The 16384-nt window shown below is 41.9% G+C and overlaps 1 protein-coding gene across 2 annotated transcripts; it reads right to left on the bottom strand.

The window, feature by feature from the left end:
- On the bottom strand, positions 1-8407 carry rorca (RAR-related orphan receptor C a). Of its 2 annotated transcripts, XM_079574384.1 has the most exons (11): positions 8150-8407; positions 8028-8117; positions 3497-3582; positions 3267-3408; positions 2752-3180; positions 2549-2670; positions 2288-2420; positions 1893-2000; positions 1672-1782; positions 1278-1390; positions 1-1196 (listed from the first exon to the last, which is right to left on the bottom strand). In XM_079574384.1, exons 1-11 carry the CDS (start codon positions 8169-8171, stop codon positions 1035-1037), a joined length of 1518 nt encoding a protein of 505 aa, XP_079430510.1. In that variant the 5' UTR covers positions 8172-8407; the 3' UTR covers positions 1-1034. The 2 variants fall into 2 exon arrangements, with proteins under 2 accessions (XP_079430510.1, XP_079430511.1); XM_079574385.1 differs by having other exon boundaries at positions 8028-8407.
- Between the last annotated feature and the right edge of the window lie 7977 nt (positions 8408-16384).

The raw sequence follows: 16384 nt of genomic DNA, 5'->3' as shown, positions 1-16384 counted from the left end.
AACCATTTTGAATTCAAACAAGGACTTTTAAGTGCTAATTAGCTTCAACAAATTATTCTCAACATGTTCTCTTCCCAGAACTCCAGATTATGGGGAGGGAGCACAGGCACTATGTACTTATGTACTTCCCCATACCAAATATTTCTGTATTGAAAACTACTATCATATACAAATATGCGAATATACTTGGTGTCTATGTATAAAATGAACAGGTTCACAGTACCTCTGTGATTCTTTACTCCTTCGCTAAGTGGCATTTTAAAGGGCAAGGGTGATTTGGACTGAGGTCACTGATTGCATAAAAGATTAAGAGCTAACTTATAGTGTCAGTGTCTGAGCATGTGCTAGCAAAAATATCTGCAAATATCAGCATAAGTGCTTGGTTTGTGCTGTATGTGCAAGAGCTTGTCAAAAGGGCTGACACTGCATGCCCATAACACAGTTTTAAAAACTGTCTGTCAATTACTTTGATCATGGTCCCTTTCAACAGTTTGTTCATAAAACTGCAACGTTTGGGCGCTACTGTGTATTACACTACCTCTCATGACTTATGACTCTGCTGAGAGTGGCAGCGTCGCTGCACATCTCTGAGAAAAGAGGGTGAGGTTTTGTAGGACGTACATTCTACCTCAAGCTTAGGAACGGCAAAGGGAAAGGGGGTACATTCAAAAATAGCTTACAGGAACTGTGAGATTACGAAAGGTTACGATTTCTATAAAAGGAATTCAACTATAGTTCAAATTCTTCTCATAGAAAAATAATTTTACAGGTTACAAATAATGTGTGCTACACATGACTTTCTTTCAGCTCATGGAGCCAGCAGCAGTTAACACTGTTGTGTTAAGTGGGCCGACTGTGGGGCGGTTCTGAGGACTCCAAAGGGAGCTCACAGGTGAGAATGGAGGAGTGTGTCCTAAATGATAGCATGCACGATTGTCATTTAGCTGCTGGTTGATGTTTGCCTCAGCTTCAGTTTCACCTCCCTACACCTTAATAAGTCAATATGTATCAACTATGACTAGCAAAACCTGGTGCTAACCCTCTGTGGAGTCTGGGAAAGTAATTTCACTTCCAAAGACCTCCCTGTACAAAGGAGGAAACATGTAGGCTGTCTCAGGGTGGACCAGACGGAAAAACTCCAGCTTGTCAATGTGGAGGTTGCAAATGGACTTCATTGTGGGAAGTTTAGAAACCATCTACAAAAGAGATATGTGGAATTAGTTAATCAAATTATTGTTATCGTTAAAGTTCCCTTGGAAATGCAGAATGAAGTGTACCTTAGCAAGTTTGTCTTCTGAGCTGCACTCTTTCTGTAGACAGCGCTGCAGAGCCAGGTACACCTTCTCCTGCATCTTCTGTATCTTATGAACATCTGTGAGCCACAGGCGGTCTGGAAAAGTCAAGGAGGAATAAAAAGCTTCATTACAATATTCCCACTTTATTAGAAACAACATTCTCAGTTACATGCTCTGTTTGTCTTTTTTGAAAATTGTTGGAAATTAATAATTTGATGCAGAATCAAATGATCCCATACAGGTATAGTTCCTGCACTGCATAATTGTGTATTGTTTTTTTTATGTATGAATAAAAGTTGCTTTTACCGTGAAATTAACACAAGATTTACAAAAAGTTCAATGACAATCCCCATAAGTCAAACATTTGTGACCATACCTGGAGAAAGGAGCACCGCTGCGCTGAACAGAGCCATCTCCTCCTCTGACATCTGCAGGCGGCTCAGGTTCCTGGCCAAGTCAAACACTGAGCTGACGAGATCATCACAGCCTAAAATGAAGGAGACATAGTAAGAATTCTTCATACAAACATTTTTTCAGATTGTGTTAACAATCACTCAAAACGTACGCTATTTTTTGACATAGAATGCTGTGTCTTACCAAGAGCTTTAAAAAGCTGAGCTGTGGCAAACTTTCCATCAAAAAGCATTGTGTTATTGATGGGGTTATAAGCCCGGCACATTCGGATCAGAAGGACATCCATGCAGCCTAAAAACACAGACCAACACGTTATCTATATATATAAGTTATGAAAGCCTTCAGCACCGTTTCAAAGCATAGTGTAAATTGTTTTGGAACCATATGCAGATCGCTTCACTAGAGCCTATAGTTAAACAGATAGCTGTAGCAAAGACTGCATATAAAATTTCCTTGACCAATATTCGGTATTTTGTATGACATTTGTGTGGCTCAGAGTTGACTCTGAGCCCCACAAGTGACACCCTTATTGAAATGTTTGTGTCTGCTAACTGTGTGGGCGTCACTGCTGCACTGACCTGCTTTCAGAAGAATAATCTGATCATTTTGACAGAGGTCCATGAAGCCAGTGATGCGCTTGGCAAACTCCACCACATACTGGATTGCATTGGTGATGTGGATAGCACACTGTTGCCACATCATCTCAGCTGACTGGAGAAACAAACAGATGATATAACAGGTGATACAAATCTATGTCTTATCTTTCTTTCATTGTTGTTACATCAGGTACAAAAATGTTTTGAATATTTTACATTTCTAAAGTAGTTTTGTTTAGATACCTTGCTCTGAAATGACCGCGTCTCCTCAGGACTGTACAAGGTCCATGCCATGCGTTTGAGCTCCTCTGTGCCGTACTGCCGCGTCTCCATGTGGGACTTAACCACATTCTGAGTTATACGCTCTGCAGAAGAATCAAGATTATTGTCAGTCACAGTCCATACGTTTAATTCAGGCAAATGCAACAAATGATTTTGATACAGACCGATTTCGATCAGAGGGCAGCCTTCGGGCAGCGGGTTGAGGATGGCGTGTGAAAAGAGTCCGGAGTTGTGGAGTAGTTGGTACTCGTGCTTGATGCTGTGGTTGCCCTCATTAAAGTCCAGGTTGGTCTGTTCAGGTGAGCTCTGTGAGGAGGAGCTGCTCCCTCCACTGCCCCCCATGACGTCCAGCCCGCAGTAGTCGCCCCCATCCTCTGGAGTGAGCGGCAGGTCGAACAGCAGCCCGTCAGGCAAAGCATTCATGTCGTCCAGGTCACTGAGGGCCGCACTGGAGCCCCGGCTGTAGGCGCGCCCATGCCCCGGCAGCTCCACTCCCTCCTCACGGGCAGCACACTCCTGAGACTGCTGGTGCTTCTGGACCTCTGCATACAGACTGTCACGCTGCTTCTTTGACATACGGCCAAATTTTACAGCTGCAGAAGAAGATAATATCAGAGGTTAGTGTACATGTATTAATCAGTGTATTTTTAGAAGAAAACGGTAAGGACGTTGGACTGACCATCGCGGCTCATGCCCAGGGCCAGACATTTCTGCAGCCTACAGTGCTGACAGCGATTACGGTTGGTCCGATCGATGAGGCAGTTCCTCTGACGTGAACAGGAGTACATGGCATTGTTCTGCTGGCTACGGCGAAAGAAGCCCTGCCAAAACAAAAGAAAACATTGAACTTTGTCAGTAAGGATGGTAACATATATTAGATTTCAAAAAAATAACAAGTGGGCAGCACACCTTGCAGCCTTCACAGGTGATGACGCCATAATGGATTCCTGAAGATTTATCCCCGCAGATCTTACAGGGGATGACCTCTATTTGAGCTGAGAACAAATAAGAATAACAACATAAACATTAATATTTTACACAGAAAACCAAAGATTTCTCATATTCAGGGTGAAAACTATCTGGTAATGTTCTGCGTGTTATGTAATTTTTTTTTTTTTTTTTTTAATGACCCCCCCTATTAAAGCCATGAAGTAGAAAGTAAAAAACAAAACAAAAACACAAATAAAATCTAATACTGTATAGCTAATGTGGCCCAAGACTGCCACTACACTGCAGGCTCAGAATGATGACTCAGTAATCTGAGAGAGGCTGAAATGTAGCTAACAATGTAGTGCGATCAACACAATGTATTCCTCAGTTCTGTGCAGATATGAAGTTTGTGGTCCTGGCCACATTTACACTGTTCATTGTGAAAGTCTGAGCCGTCTTACTCAGGAACAGCCTGTTCTTTTCATTATGTTGTTTATCTAAGTCGCTGGGCCTCCTCAAGCCCAGAATAGCAGGTCAATTGCATTAGCCAAGGCACAGGGTTATAAAGTTTCATGCATTTCTGACTGTAGCCTTGCCCCCAGGAAGAGCTGACCGTTAGCAGGTTAACTAAGACATACTGGACCACTGAAGCCTTGAAGGCCTTCAGGTATGGCCCCATAAATGTCGTTACTGCGCAGGATGGGCACAGAATCTGATCTGAGCTTTGAGGTGAGCCAGAGAAACACTTCTGTTGCATCACTGGATATTAGGTAACCGGTAAACAGCCGTGATACCTCTTATGGCCTTCTCAGAGTGTCTCAGAAAATTGGTGTTTTGTGAAAGCTCTTTCATAAAGTGCTCACATCAAACCAATCACATGAGTCACTGAGCGTGGGGGGAGCCGTGCGTCACTGACAGGTTACTGACCGACATTATCCCGTGTATCCTGACTTTGGCATTAGATTACCTCTCACATTTGTCTTTTTGTGCCGCTAAGGTGTGCCCCCGTTAGCTAGAATTCCACTTGGCAAATGAAACACAGAAGATATAAATAAATTAAGGGCCACTGGAAAAAGCCTCTCTACGCTCTGCCCGGCCCTCTCCCCCTCCCGCACCTCTCTCTGTGTGTTATATAACCGTTGTCTGGCTGCATTCCATGAACAAACTCATTCAAAGGTGGTTGTCTTGGCAACTCTTGGAGATCCTGCCCCACTCTCCTGCCTCGCCATTGGCCGTGGCAGAGACTTACTTTGCCTGTGACTAGCTGTTGCACCTGTCCGTCAGCTGAGAGGAGTGGTCAGAGGAGCTGTTCCACTGACACACTTTTCTCGCTCAGTAGCAGGGGGAGGGAGGCGCTTGTCATGGCAGACGCACAAGAAACACAATATGCTTTCTGGACGTTTTTTAAGGTGGAACCAAACCTGGCCCAGGCCTGTAAGTAAAAGACCGGGTGGCAGATAAGGTCTTTGTTTCGGTTTGGTGCAGAGCAATGGACGATTCACTTAAAAAGGCAGACAAATAGTTATTACACCCCAGAAGGTTTAAGTGCTCGTGAAACAACATCTGGTTACATTTCTGAAAAGCTCATGTACAGCAACAGGCAGCAGTAGAAACAGACGTGGCTAATAGTGGCCTCTAGCATGTTGCTGCATGTAAAGTATTTGAGTGAAATTTCATCTGAGCTAGAGCGTCATCAGAAGTCTATTTTTACTCCGTGCAGTTGGCTGGACACATATGCTCCTACTGTGCTGCCTTAGTGGCAAACAAATATTACACAACACGCTCACAGGAGTGTTTCATGCATATGTTTTCATGTACATAACTTATTAGTGTACCCAATTCTCTACACCATAGCTGCTTTATTATATAATTAAAGTTATGTAAACCTACCCCCCTATAGCTGACATATTAGTGTAGCGTTGTTTTTGTGCCAATGTGTATTCACTCTTTTAGCATATAAATAATGCTCACAACTCATTTATATTTTAACTTCAGAAAAGTCTATGGTCATTACGATGGAGCGGTCAATATTCAGTGTGTCTCACATCTGTAAGCCTGAGGGACTTTGACCTCCCTTCCCAGCTAATCAAACACAGTCCAAGGTCCTATTTGTCCTGCTCTTTACATTTACCTGAAGTACTGTATACTTAGCCTACATTTTACAGGGGCTTGGAGCCTGTATGGCGGTGTGCCTACATTGTACATTGCGTAACATTGTGCAACAGAGCGTGTGCAGGTTATCAGATAATAATGTAAACACCAATAATAAATGAATTTAAGTGCCATTGAAAATAGCAGAGCTCTTGCAGTGTATTTTATCTCCAAACTTAACATGATTCAGCTGTTCTTCTATTTAGACTGAACATACATTCCAGCCTATAAGTCAGTGCACTCTGGGATTTAAAAATATTTTTTCTGATAGATTAAATTTCTTTCTGACTGAGTTTCCTATAGAATCTTCTTGAGAGAAGACCAAGAGTATTGGCTTGGACATGTTGTTAATGCTGCTCCAGGCCTGTACCCATGTGGGCCTCTGAAACACAAGCAAAAATCCAAGAGGAATCTAGTTCTCAGCACGCACCTCTGCAGCGGAGCCTCCAACCACAGTCACTCAGTCACCTTGACTTCAAATCACTTCAAGTCTGCTGTGACATTCACATGTCAATTATCTGCTCATATTCTGATAGGGCCTATCTCTGTCTTATTTGCACATTTAAAAGCATGCGTATAATCAAGTTTTAGTATAAAGTTGGTGCTGCAAAGATGATTTTTCATTTACAGTCAGTATTTTTCTATTTACGATAATTTACAGATTTTGCTTTGCAATGTGCCTTGAGCCATAACCCAAAGAGAAAGGAATCTTAACATGCAGTTGTCAGAGGAAAAGGGCACCTTGACACATACTGTATCTGACTGTGAACTTGCCCAAGGCTGCGCACTCCACAGCGCAGGGCTTTGAGCTGAAGGCTGCACACTCTACAGAGCAGGGCTTTGAGCTGAACGGGGCACAGCTGTGTCCTTCAGAGCACAGCGGCCTCCCCTTTACTGCCCACCTTTTTATCCGGGACCCCAGCTGCCTGCCTTATCAGGCGCTGCACTTAGACGCCCCAAGTCCAACTACTCAAGTCTGTCCAACATTTAAATTGTTCAAGAACTGCAGAAAGGACAGTCTGACATCAGGGAATTGATCTACAAACAGTTATGACGACACTTGTGTGGTTATGTAACATGTAACAATCATAGATTACAGAATGAAAACGATAGGATGAATTATGCAGTTTTTCTATGCAATAGTGGAGCTGGAGAGGCACTTTGTGGTTGATGTAAGTAACCTTAGCTGATAGAGGAAACTGAGCTTAACTCAGGCCGGCTGTGGCTCATGGTTAAATGCAGGCTTGCTGTGCCCATATCCTGCTTGTCACAGCAGTGCATGAGTCTGACATCCTGACAGCACCAAACCAAGCGGACCAGAGCAAGACCACTGCTGTTTTGGCCCTAAACTGCCTCTAAGGTTGTGCAAAATATGCATTTATAAAAAAAGGTCTATGCCATTGCCACTACAATCAAAACAGTAGTAAAGTAAGTCTAATGTGCACTCAAGTGCACACTAAAGCGATGTGTCCTTTCTTGTCTTAAGATCTAGTTGATAAGTGCATCTCATCAGCATCTCATGACGACAGTACAGCCACATACACACACTGGCAGTAATCCTCAATGACAGAACTAGGTCAATGGAGCGCCTCCCCACCCCATCCCACCCCCTGCATTGACCACCATAGGCTACTGCTGACGTTAAAAACAAACACACGAGCATCAGCTCCTCTCTGACATTTAAAAAAAAAAAATAGGGCAAAAACAACAAGTCACCATCTCATCAGTGCTGCAAATACTGGGAAGTGAACTGCAGAGTGATAGACTGACAGAGTATAATAGGCTATAACGATGAAACGCAAAACCTGCCCATGATAGAGGTGTGTTACAAGTGATTGCAGTAGAATGATTAAAAATCCTGCTATCGGGGGTAAACGGTGCCAGAGAGACTTAGAGTGGTTTGACAGTCAGTCTGTGATTCATGCCTCCCTCCCTCCCCCCTCCTCCCTCTGCTGCTTCTTACATAACTGAGCCGCTCACCGGCGGAATAAAGCAACCGCAGCTGCAAAGCTTTCTTATTGTCAGCCACTAAAACATCAATAGAAGAGCTCCAATTAGGGCCAAAATGGAGTAATGGGAATACTTAGTGTCGGCTTGAAATAAGAACATTAATTCTCACCGTAGCAGCTGAAATACACAATTGTAGAATTTGCAAACACCACGAACTGTTTATGAGCTATATGTCCTAAAACGTCAGGTAACCTAAAACTTATGCATCGCAAAACTAATCTGCGCTTTCAATGTTGGAGCGCGCCACTGCAGTGTGCGCACTTCGGACTTCGGTTTCAAAGCAGCGCCGAGAAAGTTTCCGCCTCCTGTGAAAATAAATGGTAAAAGCAAACAAATTCTTGTCACTCACCTCTCATGTTGACGCTGAAGTCTGACCAAGTCTTCAAGTCATATAAGTCCGGTTGGAAATGGAGCCAAGGAACACTGAAAGCAACGCAAACTTACTTGCTCCACTCGGGAGCAGATGAGAACTGTGACAACAGCTAATCCTCATATGGCTCGGGAGCTGTCCATTGGAGCTGAAAACACAGCTAAATATTGCTTAAGAGTGATATCTGTGATCACTTTACGCAGTCCCAAAACGCGGTGTGGTGACTCAAGTCGGTGAAGTCAGAAAGCTCCGGCTGGTCGGCTCGTCTCTGCGCTCTGCTCCGTGGCTCGCTCTAACCTAGTTTCGGCGCGTGGACTACACATGATCCTCAGCCGCGGTCCGCCCGCCTCGTGCCCCGTGAGCTGCGCGCGCGCACCCTATGCGCGCTTTAAGGAGGCGCTCGTGTGCGTGGGAAAGTGTGGCAGTGTGTCAGTTCAAAGCACCGGTCATACAGCGTGGGAAATATGTTCTCAACTCAGATGCACAGGTACATTTAAGCATGCAAAGTCCCCTTGATTAATTATTCATAATTCCAAAAATCCAAAAATAAACGAGATTTTCATGACTAGGAGGACTATTTGCAAAGAGGAGACTTACGTCCAATAAATGGATGGTCTATGATGGCTAACAATGTTACACTTAGGCTAAATAAAGGTTTTAATAACTAATAGCTTAACACACACAGGGCCTAACTTCCAAATGTAAATTATACATTATACAATTAAACAAATTATGCTCTTTATTAAAGGGGTATTATGCAACTTTTTAAGCGGGAAAAAAGTTGATATTAGTGCTTATAAGGTCACATTTGACCTTTTAGTGGCCCAGTGGCTGTGTGGTTGGCTTGGCATTTTTAAATTCGATCATGGCGGCCTCTATAGGTTCGGGATCAATTATTTTGAAGGTCAGGATCTGGTTATCAGCAATGAACACTTGAAAAACTATTGTTCCTGGAGCATCTTAAAAACCACCGGGATGGGAAGTAAAGAAACATTAATATCAACTTTTTTCCCCTCATATAAAATTGCATAATGATCCTTTAAGACTGTTAAAAGGCTTGTTTAGAAATCAATTGCAAGAATTGAACATTTTGGTTACAACAACTCTATGCTACTGCATAGACCTAAAGTATTTTTGCACATTACATATAAAGCCGTGGTATTTCTTTTTTTAATAGGCAGTGAATTGCGGTTCTGGAAAGGAAAATTAAAGGCGAAGACTAGTCGCCCTTTATACTATTAAATATATTTTAGAAGCAGTGATTTTATTGTTTTTTTATAGTGGGAAAAAACAATCCAGAGATCTTGTGACTGGCCTCTGTTTGTTTGGAGCTGAATGCAACATTGTACAGTGTGTTATATCACTGGATTAACCAACACTAATCTCAGTGAAGGAATTAAGCGGGAGTAGGCTACATCCTGCTGGAGTGTGTTTTTGTTTTGTTGCGCTTTCATTTCATGAAATACTTAAGAATAAGTGACCATCCATTGAGGTAATGTTTCATTATCTTTAATAATTACATCATACATTCCAAAGGAAGTTCCTGGGGTTCCCACTCACTGTGGCGTGTGCCAGGAGAGACAGTCAAACCAAAACAAATATTCCACTGATAAAAAAAGGAAAAGATTTACAAGCGTGGGTACGCTGATGAACGTATCATGTAACTTGGGCACAGTTATGAAATGAGGAGAAGCGAGAGATTATGGTAAGTAGGTTAGTGGAGCAACACAGAGCGTTCACACCCCTCCCTTCTTGACTGTGCATGCGCAATGCATCTCTCTACTTCTCCCTCCCTGTCATGTCCCTTTGTCAACTGGCCTTTTGTACTGAATCTCATGAAGAACACGACGCACAGGGACATGTACGTGCGTTCTCCCTAAGCCTCCACCCTTGCTTCCCTCAGGCCTATACCACTGTTTCTTATATGGGCACTATAGGTTTGTCTATAGGCTATGTTCTATACCAGGATCTGCCTCGCCCACATGCAAAGCAACAAAAGAGAAACACTCTGAGACACAAATGGAATGGAATTAGGCTTATGATAGAGCACAATGTAGGGAAATTTACTCAAAAAAATGTTTGTTTGACTTTATTCTTTGCTATCAACTTCCTCTTCCTCATATTTAGACAGCTTTACCAACCATGGCCTCCTTCCTGAACTAGCCCTGTTCTCAGTCGTATTGCCCGAGATGTCCTTTAGCATGCCTGTCTATGCTGCCATGCTTCAGCCTCACATCCTGCAGACGTCACTGACCTCCTGACCTCGAATCTTATGTAACCATGGCAATACCTAAATTAGAACGTGGAGGATGGAAACAGGGCGGGGCTTTTGTTCGGCAGCATGGCTTCCAACCAGCTTTCCATACTAAGCCCTATTAACATATAAAACTAAAGACAGATTTGAATAGCCGGCTTGTTGATAATGATGACCACACGTTCAGTGTTTGTACCACTTCTGTGCTGGTGTATGAAAAAAAAAAAAACATGCATAGACAATCTATTAGTTCAGGCTGCCCAGTGCATAAAGCCGTGTATACTGAGAGGATTATTTTAGGATTCAGCTCCTTGGTCCATAATCCCCACTGGTCTCCTCACCCTCATCCTGCTAAACCCTCTCGCTTCTCCTCTTTCAAATGCCCGCTAATCTCCCCCGCTCGTATACTGGCTGTGTGGCACTAATCTGGTTTGTACCTATCTCTCACCTGCGCCAGGTTCAGATTATTAACAGGCTGGAAACAACGCCAAAGTGCAAAACAACTTGGCCAGTACAATTCTCTTGCAAGTTTGTTTATTATCTTGGCTGCATCCATTGAATCCAGAGAAAAAAACTTTGACAACAATATTGTGACTGATTCACAACTTCTTTATTAGCTTAAGTTTAATTAGTAAACTTAGCAAACATATATAGTAAACTTATTATGTGTACAGTATCTTACAGTGGTGTCACCTCAATGATGTAAGAAGTTAGCATTTTACAGCAAGAAAAACTAGTGAACTGCTGGATACAACTGCTTTCTATCTTGTCCTTTTCCTATTATACTGCACATCATTGTTTGTTTATAGAGTTTGCCTTGTAAACTGAGCTCGCCTGTGCACTGATAGCAGTGGTCAGTATCCGATTTAGTCTTCTCTCATTCATCTGATTAATTACAACACATGAGCAAAATCTCAGTGACAATGCCTTCCAGATCCAAGTACTTTCATGGCAAACTGGCTTCTGCTGTCTTATACCAGCCCTTAATTGGATAAGGAAAGTGCTAACTGCTGCTCAACCAAGTGTCGGCAAGTGCCTGAAATGGACGATAATATCAGCCAGCTGACGGGCCATAACAGTAATAGTTTATCTGTGTAACTGTTGTAGTGGTGTTATAATGGAGAACTAGTCGGAGAGGCAGCATGCGCAGTCTTGTTTTTTTTAACTTTGGCATGCCTCTTGGAAATCATCTTTGCATGTTGATTTGACATAAGAAGTACCACATGTTTACATACACTTCACAAAAAGGCACATTTGCATTTTTGTTTTTCACTGTCTGACATGAAACCAATATTGGTAAATGGTAAATGGTCTCAACTTATATAGCGCCTTTCCACCTACATTAGGCACTCAAAGTGCTGTACAGCAAGGGTCCACTCACCCAATACAAACTTATATTTTTCTTAGGTCAATTAGAATAAAAAAAAAATAATCTATTTGTCAAATTCCAGAATAATGAGAGATATAATTTTGTACACATTTCTTTTTTATTACTTTTTACAAAGTCAGAAGTTTACATACACTAAGATTACTATACCTTTAAGCAAGTAAGGGAAAGCCCAGACGATGATGGCATGACCTTGGAAGCACAAGTCTGGTTCATCCAATTTCAAGACACTTGACGGTTAAAACAATGATGGAAATGTCCAGTCACAGATCAGAAAGACAGCGGGTTCTGTGTCCCAGGGATGAACGTGCTGTGTCTGAAATGTGAATATCAACCCAAGAACAAATGCAAAAGACCTGGTGTAGATACTGAACCTGGTAAGAGTTTGGCATTATCCACAGTGAAACAAGTACTGACATGGGCTGAGAGGGAACTCTGCCAGGAAGAAGCTTTTACTCTAAAAAAACATCAGAAAGGCAGTTTGGAGTTTGCAAATTAAAAAAGATAAAGACACATATCCTGTGGTCTGACGAAAAAAATAAATAACTAAATTTGGTCATAATGACCATTGTCATGTCTTGCAAGCCTGAGAACACCATCCCAACTTTGAAAGACGGGGTGGCAGCATCATGCTGTGGGGTTGTTTTGCTGCGGGAGGGACTGGTGCACTTCACAAAATAAATGACACCATGAAGAAAGAACTGTATGCGAAAATATCGAAGCAACATCTCAAGACATCAGCCAGGAAGTTAAAGCTTGGTCGTAGATGGGTCTTCCAAATGGACAATGACTCAAAGCAAACTGCCAAGCTGGTTACAAAGTGACTTAAGGATAACAAAGTCAATGTGGTCATTGGTCCTGATGGGCAGAGCTGAAAAGGCATGTGCACCAAGGTGGCCCACCTAAAATATACAGTTTAAAGGCAATAAACCAAATATTAATGAAATGTATGTAAACTTTTGGTTTACCTGATACCCTCAAGCGTCTTGAAAGTCAAACTGCACTCAAGGATGACCCAGACTTGTGCTTCCAAGGTCATGACATCGTCATCTGGGCTTTCCCACATTGTTGAAAGGAATAGTAATCTTATTGTATGTTAACTTCTGACTTTGTAAAATGTAATAAAAAACATTTGTAGAAAAAAATCTATCTTTAATTCTTCTGGAATTTCACAAATAGAAATATATATTTTTTTAATTCTAATTGACTTAAAAAGAAAAAGTCAATTCTGGTTTCATGTCTGACAGTGAGAAAAACATGCAAATGTGTCTTTTAATGAAGTGTATGTAAACATCTAGTTCTCACTGTATATCACTGTAACTATGTGTATATTTGTATGATGCACATGATTTTTACACACGCTTTTATTTTATTATTATTTTCTTTACTGATGTCACATGAGGTACAATACATTCACTTTTTCTGCATATTACATCATAAAACTGGACTAGCAATGATAGAGGGGATATAAGGTGAAGCAACAATAGCAATAAATGGAACGTCCTTCAGATCACATTTGCTAACACAGATATTCATCCCCCAGAGCAGCTGTCGATACCCGAGATAGCAGCATTTAGTGCCCTAACAGCCACGTATACTAGCATATTAGCCTCACATCCTGTCATTGCGCTGCTGCGGTCTGTCTGGTCAGGACAAGGATATTCACAGGACAAGCGTTCAATTACAGCTGACATTTAAGATATCTCAGTCCATTGTACTGTCTGTTTGTGCTGCTTGGCCTTAGTCTGGATAATATCACATCTGACAGTGGTGACAGCAGACATGTTACGACATTGGATGGACGGATAAAGGTGCCAAGATTTGATTTTGTGTTGTATTTTTGTATTATACAAACAGTGTCCTGTATTTGTTGCCTATTTGGAAAAAAGGTAACTTCAATTAGAATTAAGTAGAGTCCCTTGCTTATAAAGAACAGCCTACTCTGTGCAAATCCCAAGCCTGGATATAGATGGAAACAGTACCAGGTTTTCTTTGTTACTGTAACACAACCCACAGCTCTGTTTCAAAGGGTGAAATTAAAGTATAAAGTAAGGATATCTGAACAAGAATGGGTGTGACCTCCGAATGCCGTCCGTTGGGATTTATATTTGGGATAATATTACAGATCCGCAGCTCTGGACAGCCTCAAAGTCTATTACCTCATATTTTATTCCTCCCATCTGCTGTGTTTATCGCCCTCTGTGATAATTACATGCTAATCTTGCCCACATTTCTATGGTTACAGCAACACGGCATTAAAACAATGTCATCGCTCATCTTTCTACTTCTGTCTGTGAGTTACGGATCACAAATGCCGCAGTGACAATAGGCCTCTGTCAATATCGTGGCTTTACTTAGCATCCACCGTGCGTCGCTACATGGCTGCTCAAACCATCTCTAAAGGGCCCTCCACAATAGCAAATAATTGCTTTGAAGGAGTCGACATTGTTGAATCTATTTTAGTTCAAACCAGTTTACCAACATGCTTAGCAACAATACAAATCGGAAAAACATCTTGAACAATATGTCGTTCATTTTATGTGGGTCACAAGGCAGTATAGCGTTTAATGTACGACAGTGTGCTCCATAAGGGGGAAACTCAGAGCGGACCCAAAAAGGGAAGATGTATCCAAGTGCATGTGAGAATGAGCATGACCTGGCTTCACTGCTGAGAGGAGTCATGCTGTTTCTCATGCTGGAAAAGTGAAATTTTCTGCATTGCACACTTCCTGCATGGCGAAATTTTAAAGTAGAAGCAATAAGAGCCACTAAGTCACTCGACAACATTCTCTGAATACAATAAAACAGCGCAGTGCAAGATCCACTGTGACGCACTGCTTTCAAAACATGACTTGTCTTTTGTGCTAAGTGTCAGATTTGCATGGCGCTCTAGAAAAAAGTTGACAAATTATAGTCTTAAACCTTAGGCCTGCCTGACTTTTCCTGTTCAAATTGGGACATTTTTTTTTGTTTTTGCCCAAACTGGTTTCTTGCTCTCAAGATCCCTCCTGTGCATCTAAATTGTTCAAGCAAATTAATCATATGCAAATAAGCTGTGAGCAGTGGCAAAGTGAAGCAGGAGGGACCACACCCGAAATAAATTGATGAAGACTCGGGGCAATCCGGGCATTTATGACGACCCCCTAGTTACGATGTCCGCCATATTGGCGTTGTGGAAGCTGTCCAATTATTTCCTATATAAGCATCTATGTTGCAAACACGCAAAACTGGTGTTTAATGGCAGGTTGCACCAAAAAAAAAAAGAAAGAAAACTGTGGTAGTTTCTGAGTGTGTTCCTACAAATGTGCACTTATGATGTAAACGGCTTCATGGACCTGTAAATTGAGCATTTTCTCCTTGCATGGTCTGGAATGGTGAAGCCAGTGCCGACTATGGCAAGGAAAGAATGTCTATTTCCTGGCATTTATATCATTTCTGAAGTTTCTACATAATAAACAAATTATTAGATGATGTTGAGTGGCCGTTAGACGTGAACCTGACCAACAATTAGCAGAAAAAAACTTAAAATGTTTTAACACTTGGATCAGAAGCCACTTTTATTTGTTAATTTTATCATTAAAGGGGGGGTATTATGCAAAATGGACTTTTTCAAGCTTTACATCATGTTATTATGTCATTCTCTCAGTAAAAACATGCCTGAAGTGTTGCCTTGGCACATTCACGTATTTTTGAGTAATCTGTAAAAACTCTGATGGCAGCCATTTTAGGGATAGGTTTGCCTAAGTCCTCCTCGGAACGCCCCCACCTCCTGGAGACGCCTCCGAGCTTTCGTCACCAGCCGAGTAACCAACCACTGCTCCTCAGTAGAACCCCCTCCCCACTGATGCCACAGACAGCGTGTGGAGGGGGCGTGTCGGAAAGGGTCAGAGGTTCTTAAAGAGACAGAGGCCTATTTCAAAACATTCACTACAGCCATTTTGAGAGAGCACTTTTATACAAGGCAGTTATTCTAATTTACTGCATTTACAGACCAACAGAAGGTTTGAGCATCATTGTAGTGTGATATAGACTGGTGCTATGGGACTGAAAAAAGCATAATACCCCCTCTTTAACTATTTCATTAATGACTCCTATCTAGGCTTCAACTTCATCTAAATGAGGTCAATGGGTTGACAACAGCTGAAAACATCTGGATTGTTCATAATTTGCGATGTTTGATGGCTAACTGCTAATGCTACATAGGAAAAATAAACTGACTGAGTTCTCAACGTTTCCCAGCTGGCTTAATAACTGATTCCAGAGGTAGTGTGGCATCTGCCTTTTCTATTTTTAATTGTATAAAGCTCAAAATGTAAAAACTACGAAGCCTCAAAGCTGCATTACAGTCAATGGGGAACCTTCTTCCGGATAGTCATGTGGTTCGTGACGTTCTGCCGTCTTCACCAATAGCATGCATTTAGATTCTTCTATCTACTATTAAATATCTAGGTGAAGACAATGCAACAAGGTCTGTTTTTTGCTGTGTTTCCAACATACTAAACAACAAAAAGTCAGGTACCCCAGCTTAGAATATTGGTGGAAAACTACTGTTGGCACTTCCTTCTTCCTGCTTTTCACATTTGTATTTATTTACATAGGGCACTGATGAAACCAATCACAGCTCAGGGAAGTCGAGTAAACAATACAATCCTTCCATCAGGCACAGAAAGAAGGCCCTGAAGTGCACTCGCTCTG

This window comes from Gobius niger (genome assembly GCF_951799975.1).
Source record: "Gobius niger genome assembly, chromosome: 17".
Lineage (NCBI taxonomy): Eukaryota > Metazoa > Chordata > Actinopteri > Gobiiformes > Gobiidae > Gobius > Gobius niger.
This window is presented reverse-complemented; position numbering and strand designations above follow the sequence as displayed.

What these genes read in the sequence shown, in the direction of transcription:
- rorca (XM_079574384.1), bottom strand. Translation starts at nt 8,171, where the DNA reads ATGAGGATTAGCTGTTGTCACA. An exon ending in CTTCAGCGTCAACATGAGAG is followed by an intron (nt 3,583 to 8,027) that starts GTGAGTGACAAG and finishes ATTTGTTCTCAG; the next exon opens with CTCAAATAGAGGTCATCCCC. An exon ending in CCTGGGCATGAGCCGCGATG is followed by an intron (nt 3,181 to 3,266) that starts GTCAGTCCAACG and finishes CTTCTTCTGCAG; the next exon opens with CTGTAAAATTTGGCCGTATG.